The sequence below is a fragment of the Oncorhynchus masou genome, chromosome 13 (genome assembly GCF_036934945.1).
Source record: "Oncorhynchus masou masou isolate Uvic2021 chromosome 13, UVic_Omas_1.1, whole genome shotgun sequence".
Classification (NCBI taxonomy): domain Eukaryota; kingdom Metazoa; phylum Chordata; class Actinopteri; order Salmoniformes; family Salmonidae; genus Oncorhynchus; species Oncorhynchus masou.
Window position 1 is genome coordinate 27,827,067 of NC_088224.1, and position 16,701 is coordinate 27,843,767.

A 16,701-nucleotide genomic window follows, 5' to 3' on the forward strand; every position below is an offset into this window, starting at 1 on the left:
TTGGTGGGGATAGAAGAGTAGCAGGGAGAGGGAGACAGGTTGGTGGGGAGAGAAGAGTGTCAGGGAGAGGGAGACAGGTTGGTGGGGATAGAAGAGTGGCAGGGAGAGGGAGACAGGTTGGTGGGGAAAGAAGAGTGGCAGGGAGAGGGAGACAGGTTGGTGGGGAAAGAAGAGCGGCAGGGAGACAGGTTGGTGGGGATAGAAGAGTGGCAGGGAGACAGGTTGGTGGGGTTAAAAGAGTGGCAGGGAGAGGGAGACAGGTTGGTGGGGAGAGAAGAGTGTCAGGGAGAGGGAGACAGGTTGGTGGGGATAGAAGGGCAGCAGGGAGAGGGAGACAGGTTAGTGGGGAGAGACGAGTGTCAGGGAAAGGGAGACAGGTTGGTGGGGATAGAAGAGTGGCAGGGAGAGGGAGACAGGTTGGTGGGGAAAGAAGAGCGGCAGGGAGAGGGAGACAGGTTGGTGGGGAAAGAACAGCGGCAGGGAGAGGGAGACAGGTTGGTGGGGAAAGAAGAGCAGCAGGGAGAGGGAGACAGGTTAGTGGGGAAAGAAGAGCGGCAGGGAGAGGGAGACAGGTTGGTGGGGAAAGAAGAGCGGCAGGGAGAGGGAGACAGGTTGGTGGGGAAAGAAGAGCGGCAGGGAGAGGGAGACAGGTTGGTGGGGAAAGAAGAGTGTCAGGTAGAGGGAGACAGGTTGGTGGGGAAAGAAGAGTGGCAGGGAGAGGGAGACAGGTTGGTGGGGATAGAAGAGTGGCAGGGAGAGGGAGACAGGTTGGTGGGGAAAGAAGAGTGGCAGGGAGAGGGAGACCGGTTGGTGGGGATAGAAGAGTGGCAGGGAGAGGGAGACAGGTTGGTGGGGATAGAAGAGTGGCAGGGAGAGGGAGACAGGTTGGTGGGGAAAGAAGAGTGGCAGGGAGAGGGAGACAGGTTGCTGGGGATAGAAGAGTGTCAGGGAGAGGGAGACAGGATGGTGGGGAAAGAGGAGTAGCAGGGAGAGGGAGACAGGTTGGTGGGGAAAGAAGAGTAGCAGGGAGAGGGAGACAGGTTGGTGGGGATAGAAGAGTGGCAGGGAGAGGGAGACAGGTTGGTGGGAAAAGAAGAGTGGCAGGGAGAGGGAGACAGGTTGGTGGGGATAGAAGAGTAGCAGGGAGAGGGAGACAGGTTGGTGGGGAAAGAAGAGTGGCAGGGAGAGGGAGACAGGTTGGTGGGGAAAGAAGAGTGGCAGGGAGACAGGTTGGTGGGGATAGAAGAGTGGCAGGGAGATAGGTTGGTGGGGATAGAAGAGTGGCAGGGAGAGGGAGACAGGTTGGTGGGGATAGAAGAGTAGCAGGGAGAGGGAGACAGGTTGGTGGGGAAAGAAGAGTGGCAGGGAGAGGGAGACAGGTTGGTGGGGAAAGAAGAGTGGCAGGGAGACAGGTTGGTGGGGATAGAAGAGTGGCAGGGAGATAGGTTGGTGGGGATAGAAGAGTGGCAGGGAGAGGGAGACAGGTTGGTGGGGATAGAAGAGTAGCAGGGAGAGGGAGACAGGTTGGTGGGGAAAGAAGAGTGGCAGGGAGAGGGAGACAGGTTGGTGGGGAAAGAAGAGTGGCAGGGAGACAGGTTGGTGGGGATAGAAGAGTGGCAGGGAGATAGGTTGGTGGGGATAGAAGAGTGGCAGGGAGAGGGAGACAGGTTGGTGGGGAAAGAAGAGTGGCAGGGAGAGGGAGACAGGTTGTTGGGGAAAGAAGAGTGGCAGGGAGACAGGTTGGTGGGGATAGAAGAGTGGCAGGGAGACAGGTTGGTGGGGATAGAAGAGTGGCAGAGAGAGGGAGACAGGTTGGTGGGGAGAGAAGAGTGGCAGGGAGAGGGAGACAGGTTGGTGGGGATAGAAGAGTGGCAGGGAGAGGGAGACAGGTTGGTGGGGAAAGAAGAGCGGCAGGGAGAGGGAGACAGGTTGGTGGGGAGAGAAGAGTGGCAGGGAGACAGGTTGGTGGGGATAGAAGGGTGGCAGGGAGAGGGAGACAGGTTGGTGGGGAAAGAAGAGTGGCAGGGAGAGGGAGACAGGTTGGTGGGGAAAGAAGAGCGGCAGGGAGACAGGTTGGTGGGGATAGAAGAGTGGCAGGGAGACAGGTTGGTGGGGATAGAAGAGCGGCAGGGAGAGGGAGACAGGTTGGTGGGGAGAGAAGAGTTGCAGGGAGAGGGAGACAGGTTGGTGGGGATAGAAGAGTGGCAGGGAGACAGGTTGGTGGGGATAGAATTTCAGCAGGGAGAGGGAGACAGGTTAGTGGGGAGAGATGAGTGTCAGGGAAAGGGAGACAGGTTGGTGGGGATAGAAGAGTGGCAGGGAGAGGGAGACAGGTTGGTGGGGAAAGAAGAGCGGCAGGGAGAGGGAGACAGGTTGGTGGGGAAAGAAGAGCGGCAGGGAGAGGGAGACAGGTTGGTGGGGAAAGAAGAGTAGCAGGGAGAGGGAGACAGGTTGGTGGGAAAAGAAAAGCGGCAGGGAGAGGGAGACAGGTTGGTGGGGAAAGAAGAGTGGCAGGGAGAGGGAGACAGGTTGGTGGGGAAAGAAGAGTGGCAGGGAGAGGGAGACAGGTTGGTGGGGATAGAAGAGTGGCAGGGAGAGGGAGACAGGTTGGTGGGGAAAGAAGATTGGCAGGGAGAGGGAGACAGGTTGGTGGGGATAGAAGAGTGGCAGGGAGAGGGAGACAGGTTGGTGGGGATAGAAGCGTGTCAGGGAGAGGGAGACAGGTTGGTGGGGAAAGAAGAGTAGCAGGGAGAGGGAGACATGTTGGTGGGGAAAGAAGAGTAGCAGGGAGAGGGAGACAGGTTGGTGGGGAAAGAAGAGTAGCAGGGAGAGGGAGACAGGTTGGTGGGGAAAGAAGAGTGGCAGGGAGAGGGAGACAGGTTGGTGGGGAGAGAAGAGTGGCAGGGAGAGGGAGACAGGTTGGTGGGGATAGAAGAGTGGCAGGGAGAGGGAGACAGGTTGGTGGGGAAAGAAGAGTAGCAGGGAGAGGGAGACAGGTTGGTGGGGATAGAAGAGAGGCAGGGAGAGGGAGACAGGTTGGTGGGGAAAGAAGAGCGGCAGGGAGAGGGAGACAGGTTGGTGGGGAAAGAAGAGCAGCAGGGAGAGTGAGAATGCGTGGAGAAGAAAGGAGAGGAAGACCAAGAGCTGGGGTCTCTGATGAGATACGGGCCCCAATTATTGACCATGTTGTAAACCATGGTCTCTCTTTGAGAGAGGCCGGTTTAAGGGTGCAACCAAATCTGCAGCATTCAACAATTGCATCAATAGTACACATTTTCTGGCAAAACAACAGTTGAGAAGTGCATCCTTCAATGATAATTTAATTACATATTACAGTACAATACTGTATGGTCACATTTTTACATGTACTGACATTTTGAAATATATTGATTGTTTTGTGTTTTTCAGTATGATCCAAAGGTTGCCTCCCACGAGAGGGAGAGGCAGAATATTATCAGATGCACAGGAAATTGCCATTGTTGACATGGTAATTGGCAACAATGCAATAAAACTGCTGGAAATTCGGGACAAAGTGCTGGTAGACAATATCACTTTTGGGAATGTGAATATGGTCAGCACAACAACAATTGCAATTACAATTGTCCTAGAAAAACATAAAATAAGGATAAGGTACACTGTACCCTTTGAGAGAAACGGTGTACGTGTGAAAGAACTCCGGTATCAATATCTCCAGGTAAGATGTCTGTTCAATAACCAGACAGGGTACATACACAGCTATGCACAATGTAAAGTACTGTGAAACTGTGTATTTTAGAGAGTAATGGAGACGGAAGCCAGGTAAACTACACATACATTCATATTTGTTGATGAAGCTGGATTCAACCTGGCAAAAACAAACCGCAGGGGAAGAAATGTGATTGGATAGAGAGCAACTGTGGATGTCCCAGGCCAGAGAGGAGCTAACATCACAATGTGTGCAGCACTGTCCAATGATGGTTTGCTGTTAAACAAACCACTAATTGGCCCCTACAATACAGAGAGACTTGTGCCAGCAGAGGAGAGAGGGGCAGGAAACTCCCCTACCTTCGTTGTTGTGTGGGATAATGCAGCATTCCACCACTCTGCTGCAGTCAGACTGGTTTACTGCACATCCCAGGATGTCAGTACTATTCCTGCCTCCATACACCCCCTTCCTAAACCCCATAGAGGAGGTTTTCTCTGCGTAGAGGTGGAAGGTTTATGACCACCATACACATGACCAGATGTCCTTACTGGATGCCATGAATGTGGGGTGTGGAGACACTTCTCCTGACGACTGCCAGGGTGTGGAGACACTTCTCCTGAAGACTGCCAGGGTGTGGAGACCCTTCTCCTGAATACTGCCAGGGTGTGGAGACACTTCTCCTGAAGACTGCCATGTTGTGGAGACACTTCTCCTGAAGACTGACAGGGTGTGGAGACACTTCTCCTGAAGACTTCCAGGGTGTGGAGACACTTCTCCTGAAGACTGCCAGGATGTGGGGACAGTTTCCTGAAGATTGCCAGGGTGTGGAGACACTTCTCCTGAAGACTGCCAGGGTGTGGAAACACTTCTCCTGAAGACTGCCATGTTGTGGAGACACTTCTCCTGAAGATTGCCAGGGTGTGGAGACACTTCTCCTGAAGACTGCCAGGGTGTGGAGACACTTCTCCTGAAGACTGCCATGTTGTGGAGACACTTCTCCTGAAGACTGACAGGGTGTGGAGACACTTCTCCTGAAGACGTCCAGGGTGTGGAGACACTTCTCCTGAAGACTGCCAGGATGTGGGGACAGTTTCCTGAAGATTGCCAGGGTGTGGAGACACTTCTCCTGAAGACTGCCAGGGTGTGGAAACACTTCTCCTGAAGACTGCCAGGGTGTGGAGACACTTCTCCTGAAGACTGCCAGGGTGTGGAGACACTTCTCCTGAAGACTGCTAGGGTGTGGATACACTTCTCCTGAAGACTGCTTGATGAGAACTAGAACCCTCACAGTACTGTACAGTATGAGTGATTATTCTATACATGTTGATGAGAACTAGAACCCTCACAGTACTGTACAGTATGAGTGATTATACTATACGTGTTGATGAGAACTAGAACCCTCACAGTACTGAACAGTATGAGTGTTATACTATACATGTTGATGAGAACTAGAACCCTCACAGTACTGTACAGTATGAGTGATTATACTATACATGTTGATGAGAACTAGAACCCTCACAGTACTGTACAGTATGAGTGATTATTCTATACATGTTGATGAGATCTAGAACCCTCACAGTACTGTACAGTATGAGTGTTATACTATACATGTTGATGAGAACTAGAACCCTCACAGTGCTGTACAGTATGAGTGATTATACTATACATGTTGATGAGAACTAGATCCCTCACAGTACTGTACAGTATGAGTGTTATACTATACATGTTGATGAGAACTAGAACCCTCACAGTACTGTACAGTATGAGTGATTATACTATACATGTTGATGAGAACTAGAACCCTCACAGTACTGTACAGTATGAGTGATTATACTATACATGTTGATGAGAACTAGAACCCTCACATGACTGTACAGTATAAGTGATTATACTATACATGTTGATGAGAACTAGAACCCTCACAGTACTGTACAGTATGAATGTTATACTATACATGTTGATGAGAACTAGAACCCTCACAGTACTGTACAGTATGAGTGTTATACTATACATGTTGATGAGAACTAGAACCCTCACAGTACTGTACAGTATGAGTGTTATACTATACATGTTGATGAGAACTAGAACCCTCACAGTACTGTACAGTATGAGTGTTATGCTATACATGTTGATGAGAACTAGAACCCTCACAGTACTGTACAGTATGAGTGATTATACTATACATGTCGATGAGAACTAGAACCCTCACAGTACTGTACAGTATGAGTGATTATACTATACCTGTTGATGAGAACTAGAACCCTCACAGTACTGTACAGTATGAGTGTTATACTATACATGTTGATGAGAACTATAACCCTCACAGTACTGTACAGTATGAGTGATTATACTATACATGTTGATGAGAACTAGAACCCTCACAGTACTGTACGTATGAGTGATTATTCTATACATGTTGATGAGATCTAGAACCCTCACAGTACTGTACAGTATGAGTGATTATACTATACATGTTGATGAGAACTAGAACCCTCACAGTACTGTACAGTATGAGTGTTATACTATACATGTTGATGAGAACTAGAACCCTCACAGTACTGTACAGTATGAGTGATTATACTATACATGTTGATGAGAACTAGAACCCTCACATGACTGTACAGTATAAGTGATTATACTATACATGTTGATGAGAACTAGAACCCTCACAGTACTGTACAGTATGAATGTTATACTATACATGTTGATGAGAACTAGAACCCTCACAGTACTGTACAGTATGAGTGTTATACTATACATGTTGATGAGAACTAGAACCCTCACAGTACTGTACAGTATGAGTGTTATACTATACATGTTGATGAGAACTAGAACCCTCACAGTACTGTACAGTATGAGTGTTATGCTATACATGTTGATGAGAACTAGAACCCTCACAGTACTGTACAGTATGAGTGATTATACTATACATGTCGATGAGAACTAGAACCCTCACAGTACTGTACAGTATGAGTGATTATACTATACCTGTTGATGAGAACTAGAACCCTCACAGTACTGTACAGTATGAGTGTTATACTATACATGTTGATGAGAACTATAACCCTCACAGTACTGTACAGTATGAGTGATTATACTATACATGTTGATGAGAACTAGAACCCTCACAGTACTGTACGTATGAGTGATTATTCTATACATGTTGATGAGATCTAGAACCCTCACAGTACTGTACAGTATGAGTGATTATACTATACCTGTTGATGAGAACTAGAACCCTCACAGTACTGTACAGTATGAGTGTTATACTATACATGTTGATGAGAACTATAACCCTCACAGTACTGTACAGTATGAGTGATTATACTATACATGTTGATGAGAACTAGAACCCTCACAGTACTGTGCAGTATGAGTGATTATTCTATACATGTTGATGAGATCTAGAACCCTCACAGTACTGTACAGTATGAGTGTTATACTATACATGTTGATGAGAACTAGAACCCTCACAGTACTGTACAGTATGAGTGATTATACTATACCTGTTGATGAGAACTAGAACCCTCACAGTACTGTACAGTATGAGTGTTATACTATACATGTTGATGAGAACTATAACCCTCACAGTACTGTACAGTATGAGTGATTATACTATACATGTTGATGAGAACTAGAACCCTCACAGTACTGTACGTATGAGTGATTATTCTATACATGTTGATGAGATCTAGAACCCTCACAGTACTGTACAGTATGAGTGATTATACTATACCTGTTGATGAGAACTAGAACCCTCACAGTACTGTACAGTATGAGTGTTATACTATACATGTTGATGAGAACTATAACCCTCACAGTACTGTACAGTATGAGTGATTATACTATACATGTTGATGAGAACTAGAACCCTCACAGTACTGTGCAGTATGAGTGATTATTCTATACATGTTGATGAGATCTAGAACCCTCACAGTACTGTACAGTATGAGTGTTATACTATACATGTTGATGAGAACTAGAACCCTCACAGTACTGTACAGTATGAGTGATTATACTATACATGTTGATGAGAACTAGAACCCTCACAGTACTGTACAGTATGAGTGGTATACTATACATGTTGATGAGAACTAGAACCCTCACAGTACTGTACAGTATGAGTGATTATACTATACATGTTGATGAGATCTAGAACCCTCACAGTACTGTACAGTATGAGTGATTATACTATATATGTTGATGAGATCTAGAACCCTCACAGTACTGTACAGTATGAGTGATTATACTATATATGTTGATGAGATCTAGAACCCTCACAGTACTGTACAGTATGAGTGTTATACTATACATGTTGATGAGAACTAGAACCCTCACAGTACTGTACAGTATGAGTGATTATACTATACATGTTGATGAGAACTAGAACCCTCACAGTACTGTACAGTATGAGTGATTATACTATACATGTTGATGAGATCTAGAACCCTCACAGTACTGTACAGTATGAGTGATTATACTATACATGTTGATGAGAACTAGAACCCTCACAGTACTGTACAGTATGAGTGTTATACTATACATGTTGATGAGAACTAGAACCCTCACAGTACTGTACAGTATGAGTGTTATACTATACATGTTGATGAGAACTAGAACCCTCACAGTACTGTACAGTATGAGTGATTATACTATACCTGTTGATGAGAACTAGAACCCTCACAGTACTGTACAGTATGAGTGTTATACTATACATGTTGATGAGAACTAGAACCCTCACAGTACTGTACAGTATGAGTGATTATACTATACATGTTGATGAGAACTAGAACCCTCACAGTACTGTACAGTATGAGTGTTATACTATACATGTTGATGAGAACTAGAACCCTCACAGTACTGTACAGTATGAGTGTTATACTATACATGTTGATGAGAACTAGAACCCTCACAGTACTGTACAGTATGAGTGTTATACTATACATGTTGATGAGAACTAGAACCCTCACAGTACTGTACAGTATGAGTGTTATACTATACATGTTGATGAGAACTAGAACCCTCACAGTACTGTACAGTATGAATGTTATACTATACATGTTGATGAGAACTAGAACCCTCACAGTACTGTACAGTATGAGTGATTATGTTATACATGATGATGATATTTTTTAAATATATTTATTGCAGCCCTGGAATTTCAGGAATTAGTTTTTTGTTTCAACTTTTTATTTTTCACAAGTAAATTACTATATGCAAAGATATAGAAAAAATAAAGGCTATTGAAGCAGATTGTTGCATTTCTGATTCATTGTTGTTACATTTTCTTCAGTACAGTCAATTAAGTGAAAAGGTGTTATTCTTATTCTATAATGATGTGAAAATCATTCAAACTTCAAAGACAAAAAGTTCATCATTTAAGTAATGCTCCATGTTAGTGTTTTTTAGGTCAGTGTGTTATGAGTGACAATGTATGCTTTCTGAGTGAGAATTGTTGCCAGTGTTCTGGTCGAACATGCTTATTTTGAGACATGTATGAAGTGTTTTGGTGGTTTGAGTGAGTTTTGGAGGTGAGATCAACTGTTTGGCCAAGATGCATGTCGGTAATGCAGACTGTGTGAAGAGTTTGGAAAAAGTGGCTTCTGTAAGAGCTGACAATAAGAGCATGGCCATTGGTTGATCAATTATTAGAATATCTGCAAAATGTACACCTAATTAAATATTGAAATAATTGCTTAATTAACTCAGGAACCACAACTGTGGAATCCCCTGCTTTCCTTGTATCCCTTTGTATCCCTCATTTACTTTGCTGTTTCCGTTGTTTTGTCAGTCACATGTGCGTTGGTGTGTGATGCCACTGCAGTTAAGTATTCCTATATCAAACATCGGTTAACTGATTGGTTGGTTAATTGGGTGCGATAAAGACAAGTACACAATCCTCGCTGGAAATAAACATTTACACACAAAACATCAAGAACAAAATAAATTAAATGTCTAGCGGCCATCTTTGTGAATTCTAAAAGTATGAGACAATATTTGATTAATATAGTGGTACATTATTTATTCATATAAACAATTAACCTTTTGGGGAAACTACTGTATGGCTAATCTTTAAGATTTAAAACTCGATTGATTTAAAAAAAAAACATGTGCGTGTAAATGGAGACAAGGTGAACAGCAGAATACTCTCTGTAGTCCCACTGTATATGCTATTGGTATTATGTTGGCCAGGATGCTTGGTGGTCATTGATTAGCTAAAGGTTAGTAATGTGGAATAATACTATAGCTATTTGGTGTTGTTTTTTTATGGCTGACTTGTTTGGACAGAATTGATATTAAATGTATTTCTTCTTTCAATTTGAAATCCATATATATCTTATTATTCACTTGAAGACCTCTAGCAATTGTGTCCACTAGACCTGATATTAACTAAAAACTTTTTCAATTGTTAAACTGAATAATATCAAATGATCCATCACTACTTGAAACTCTGATATATTTATTTGGACATTGTTATTATTACTTTATTATTATTTTTGGAACTTTATTAAGTAACATGTAGTGTGTTTCAAAGATCTCATAAAGTTTAGCCAATCATATCTTAGCAAGAAAATAACCTTAAGTGTGATCAAGCATATGTTTGTACTTAGTTAGTCCATCTACTTTGATTGTCCAATTAGAAAATATCAGTACCGCCTTCCCCTCTGCCATAAGGCTTATCCTGTCAACCATAATCAATACCATAATCAACATGGCTGAATGTCTGAAGATTAACATACGATAAGGTGGTTTGGCACATGGCGCCTCCCATTGAAATTCAACCTGTTGATCAAACTATACCAGAGTATCAGAGAATAAAGCGTTTGGTTTCTTTCTTATATTCTGACTCAAATAAGAAAGTAATATGCAATCAACACCAGAAGAATATAACTTCAGTATTCCATTTTTTTCAACATTTGATAATTGTATATGATCTTGAACCATTGCACTTAGCTCCTCTAATATTATCATTGTCATACACTTGTGAAAGGGTTATAATCAGTCATTCGCGGGGTATGCAGGGGTTTCTAATGAGTTATAGAAGTTTCTGATGTTTCACTGACCTACTAGTAAGCAAGTTGTTTTTAGCTGGGTTGTGTTGTCCATCATGGATAACAGTGTGGTGGTCTTCATTTTATGACAATGTTGGTATAACTTAACCCTTGTAAATGAGCTGTTCTATTCTATCCTCGTCTGAAGTGAAGTCTAAGTTTTACTTTATTACCAGTGAAAATGTTGGGATTACGTGGGATTCATGTTGATTGATGTGAATTGAAGACAGGTGTTCTGAGTTTGTGTGCGACATAAATCACTGAAATAGGCCTAAGCAGGCTAAACCTGATTATTCTGAGATTTGAACGCACGATATTGTTTATCATCCAGATCTAAGTGTTAAATTGAATTGACTCACGGGGTGTTGACGAACCAAACCAAACTAAACTTCTCCGAGACTGTCCTCTACTACTTATTCATACTCTTATGCCAGAAAAGTATTTGGGATGACTTTTCTTTTGTTATTTTGTACTGTCTTTGTTTGTTGTTAACTTCTGCCAGCGGCACGGCACCATATGTCTATGACGAGGTGATGGTGGTTGGTGAGGCACATCAATCAAGGCTTTAATCTGCGAGAACATCACCATCTTGTTGCTGTCTGTCTGTTACACTCCTGGGATTTACAGAGTCAGATTAGAAATCTCACGTCGTCATAAATCTCCTGCCACAGTTGGCTGGTAGGGCGCTGTGCGGTGGGGTGGAGCCGGGCGAGTACGTGCTAGGGGTTGTACTGTAGGGGTGGGCCCAAGGACTCGGTATATAAGACTCATTCTACCAACATAGCCCCTACCTGCTCCGTACACCAGTTTGTTATCATATCCGTATCAATCGTTTAATTATTTATCTAGAGGAATTGAACATAACGCTGAATTAATTAGGCTTAGCTCTGAGTTGATACGTAACATTGTCTCCAGGCTTCTTTTCTTTTTTGGGCCTTCATCAGCCTTTTGTATGAGCCTATCTGCCGTCGGTGCAGTCGTTGGCCATCATGAACTACTGCATGCCTGACATGTATGAGATGCCTCATGGCGTGGGCGGTGGCTACCCGATGCAGGGCGGTGGGGAGTACTGCATGTATGGAGGTGATGGTCCCGGGGGGTACGGGCACTGTGAGCCCCAGCCCATGCACCAGATCCACCCTCCCTGCATGGAGCAGGCTTGGCCCCCCAGCCAGCCCTACGCCTGCTCCTACCCAGGACCCAACCCCGTGTTCAAAAGTGAATACTGCACCATGGAAGTGCCTCTCAGCCACTACAACCACCAGCCCGACTACTATTCTGAGGGGAAGCCTGACTTCTCCCACATGCAGTGGATGCAAGAGGTCAACAAGAAAGGTAGGGAGTTGGGACTAGGGAGCAGTACTTCTGGCTCTAGAACCGGGAAGTACTAGGGATTATTGTGATGGCATGACAAACCGAAAGGTAGGGACTAACCCGGTGGCGTGATGGGGTGCCATCCTGACAGCTTGTGTTGGAATGCATGTGTAGAGACGTGCGACAGGTGCACAAATATGTCGTTGATGAAGGACAAAATCTGACCTGATATTGTTGGTATTTGATGTATGCTAGTCTAGTTTGGCTTGAACAGTGATTCATCTCATTGCAAACCGTTTCAGTGTTGAACCTTGTTCGTATGTGTTTATATAATGTCGTAGTGACTTTTGATACACTATAATCATAGTGATTCTGATACTATATGTTTATTAACACCTAAACACTGAGTACTGTGAGTTTATCGGTTGATAAGTCAACCCATGGGGGACCATTTGTAGTTATGTACATTTAACTATGTATTCACTTTCAAACTAAGCCCTCTTGAAGTTTAAAGGCAAATGTAGACCGTCAACATATTACAAGACCATGGATTTTGAAAAGACTTGTTGGCAAACTTCTGAATGGTCAATATGACTCTGCATTTGATTGTCCTGAACAGTGTTCTTAGCGTCTATCATAATGGTTTGCTATTAAATTCACGGGTGGGTATTAATTGTGTTGACAACCTGAGCTCCTTTGATAAGGCTTTAGTTTGGACTAGAGTAAATCCAAGTTGACCTAAGGTGGCATACCGTGCCAGAACTGACCCGGAGCCAGAGAACCTGTTGCATTTTGTGCGTGTGTGTGTGTGTGTGTGTGTGTGTGTGTGTGTGTGTGTGTGTGTGTGTGTGTGTGTGTGTGTGTGTGTGTGTGTGTGTGTGTGTGTGTGTGTGTGTGTGTGTGTGTATTGATTGCTGGTACAGGGAGCAAGACTACAGACAGGGTAACAGAAGGCTGGAGCTTGCTGGTTGATGGCTTGGCCCTGACTCCCCTCGACTCGTATTGATCATTTATTGACCTCTGCCCCCACCCTCCTCCTCTCCTCCTACCCCCCTCCCCTCCCGCGGTCTGACGGCCCCCCTGCATGCCACCCTGCTCGTGTGTCCGGGCTGGATCACCTCTCTCAGTGGGCTAAGCCCCCAGCCTTGCCCTCACTGACCCTACCTTTTAAACTCTTGTTACCTCTGCTTCTTAACTTCTTAGTGCTACACACTTTAGGCCCTTTTGGAGAACTTTGTGTTGAAATTAATGATGTTAAACACATCTGGTGGAAATCACCTCTTTGTTTCTAAGTTGCTGTGTCTACAAAGATCATGTTCAGTGGTCTGCTTGTGCTCAGACAGTAGTAAATGAGTACTTTATTGTCCCACAGGGAAATCTGTCTGGTAACAATACAGGCGTTCCTAGCATACATAATTGGTTGTTTCTGAATGCTGTTTGTATCCAACATAAATATAGTTGTGTCCCTATAGTTGTGTCCCTGTGTCCCTGTCCCCCAGATCGTCACTGGCCTATATGGGGCGGCAGGTAGCCTAGTGGTTAGAGCATTGGGCCAGTGACCAAAAGGTTGCTGGATCAAATCCCTGGGGCTGACAAGGTAAATAACTGTCGTTCTCCACCTGAGCGAGGCAGTTAACCCAATGTTCCCTGCACCCCGAAGACATAAATATCGATTTTGGCACTCCTCTGATTCAGAGGGGTTGGGTTAAATGTGGAAGACACATTTCAGTTGTACAACTTTCCCTATGTGATGTGTTTACGTTTGATTTCTTTCTGTCTTGTTAGGGTACATCCCCAGTTACCTGGACAAGGACGAGTTATGTGTAGTATGTGGGGATAAAGCTACAGGATATCACTATCGCTGTATCACCTGTGAAGGATGCAAGGTAATACCAACACTGGACATATGTATTAGTAACAGATGTAATAATACCAACACTTAACTCTCTGACATGGTTTCAGCAGTATCCATCAAAAAGGAACAATTCTATGAAATATCATTTTTTAGATCATTGTGTTCCGGAAATTCCCTTTCAAACATTTTGTTTATCTTTTTTTCCCAAAGGGTTTCTTCCGGCGGACGATCCAGAAGAACCTGAACCCGACGTACGCTTGTAAGTACGAGGCAAAGTGCGTCATCGATAAGGTGACCAGGAACCAGTGCCAGGAATGCCGCTTCAAGAAGTGCATCGCTGTCGGCATGGCAACAGACTGTAAGTAGTATTCTGCTTAGTTTAGTTCCCCAAAATAACTTTAGAGAGAATGTACCTTCTTCTGGAGTGAGATGTATAATACAATTATAATAATGTAGCGTTCATATTTAATTGAGAGGACATTCACTACCACCACTATGGCAGCTGGGGGAAAAATGGATTTAACAAATTAACTAACTAGCACCAGTTCTGATTGCTCTAGAAATGTGTCTCAATAAATATGCTCCAATCTACCTAAGAGATCTGTTAACTGAACTTGATAATCACGCTAGGCCTGCCAGGTGGCTCATCACGGAGAGCTGCTTAACCTACCTATTTCAGAGTACAGAGATGAGGAGAACTAATGTCATGACTCCTCATAACAGGAATAGACTGCCTCATTCATTACTCTTTACAAATACTCTTCTTCATTCTTGTTTTATTGTGCAATTTCTATCATGCTTTCTCTGTTTTTACTTCTGTGATCAGATTTATATTATTATTTATCTATTGACAGATCGTGTTTTTAATGATGGATGTTATCAGTGTAAATATCAGTGTAAATATCAGAGGCAGAGTGCATATGTTTTGAATTGTATATTGTTTGTATTGTAAATTGTATGGAGCCATACTTCAGAACAATAGAACATTTAATTTCTTAAAATAGAAGTGACAGTTTATAAAATACTTAGACTTAGACTTGCTTCTTTGTGCGCTTGATCCCCTCCCTCTCAATCCCCTCGCCGTTCGTGACTCCTTGCTTCCTTCTTTGACCCTCTCTCGCCCTACCACTTCACCCTTCCCCCCAATCCCTAACACCTCCTCCTCCTCCACCCCCTCCCATCCTCTACACCTCCACCACTCCCTCCCATCCTCTACACCTCCACCACTGCCTCCCAGTGGTGCTGGACGACAGCAAGCGGCTCGCCAAGCGGAAGTTGATCGAGGAGAACCGTGAGCGGCGGCGGAAGGATGAGCTCCAGAAGACGGTGTGGGACCGGCCTGAGCCGTCCCAGGAGGAGTGGGACCTGATTCGCATGGTCACCGAGGCCCACATGTCAACTAACGCCCAGGGCAACCACTGGAAACAGAAACGCAAGTTCTTGGTGAGACATCTCCTCCGTGGCTGACACCGTCTAACCAACCATGTCTGTTCTGTGAAACATTCCCAGTTCCCACAATTCCTCTCTTGTCCCCTTCCCTACCTCCTATCCCATCCCAAACCCACCACTGTTCCCAACGTTAATATGTCCATGTTTTTTGTATCTCCTTGTAGAATGGGGAGAATTAGCTGGATGCTGGAGAAAGTGTCTTCCTCAACGCAGCAGACATTAACTTAAAACGGAACAATCCATTCCTCTTGTTTTCTTCTTTCTCTCCCCTTTAAAGCAGTGTTCTTTAACAATCTAAACAAATACTAAAAATGAATAACTGTTTCTTTCTATCTCTCTCGCTTCCTCTCTCTTTCTCTCTCTTCCTCTCTCTCGCTGTGTGTTGAGCAGTACTACCTTTATAATTTCACTCCTCACATTTTAACCAAATTATTTTATTTTCCATAAAGTCTAATCGCCCTCTGCAGATTGAAGTCTGTCTCAGTTTCTTTGACACTATCCTGGAGTTTCCATGTAGAGATTACACAAGACCTGGACTATAGACTGTTGAGTAGGCCACATATACAGTATAGAAGTATAGAATTGTTTTAGGTATTTATTTTGGATTAGTAATAGTTCAAGATATAGTTCAAGATTTAGCTAAACAACACATTTTCATCTGTCCCTGTGCAGACTTTATTAATATGTGGTATTATATTAGTATTATAGTATTACATTATACTATATTATCGCAATGTACAGTACCAGTCAAAAGTTTGGACACACCTACTCATTCAAGGATTTTTCTTTATTTTTACTATTTTCTACATCAAAACTATGAAATAACACATATGGAATCATGTAGTAACAAAAAAGGGTTAAACAAATCAAAATATATTTTCACCCTTTGCCTTGATGACAACTTTGCACACTCTTGGCATTCTCTCAACCAGCTTCACCTGGAATGCTTTTCCAACAGTCCTGAAGGAGTTCCCACATATGCTGAGCACTTGTTGGCTGTTTGTTCTACCTGGCCAAATAACCCTTACACAGCCTGAAGGTGTGTTTTGGGTTATTGACCTGTTGAAAAACAAATGATAGTCCCACTAAGCGCAAACAGATGGGATGATGTATCACTGCAGAATGATGTGGTAGCCATGCTGGTTAAGTGTGCCTTGAATTCTAAATAAATCACAGACAGTGTCACCAGTAAAGCACCATCACACCTCCTCCTCCATGCTTCACAATGGGAACCACACATGCAGAGATCATCCGTTCACCTACTCTGCGCGTCTCACTAAGACACGGTGGTGAGAATCCAAAATCTCAAATTTTAACTCATCAGACCAAAGGACAGATTTCCACCG

General features: G+C 43.9%; 1 protein-coding gene across 4 annotated transcripts in view; it reads left to right on the forward strand.

Moving 5' to 3' along the window:
* Nucleotides 1–16,701, forward strand: part of LOC135552038 (thyroid hormone receptor beta) — a 176,212-nt gene that overhangs the window by 144,017 nt on the left and 15,494 nt on the right. For all 4 annotated transcript variants that reach the window (XM_064983408.1, XM_064983407.1, XM_064983410.1 and 1 more), the window contains exons 6-8: nucleotides 13,837–13,937; nucleotides 14,117–14,264; nucleotides 15,144–15,349. In XM_064983408.1, coding sequence (XP_064839480.1) covers nucleotides 13,837–13,937; nucleotides 14,117–14,264; nucleotides 15,144–15,349 — 455 coding nt within the window. The remainder of the gene's footprint in view (nucleotides 1–13,836; nucleotides 13,938–14,116; nucleotides 14,265–15,143; nucleotides 15,350–16,701) is intronic.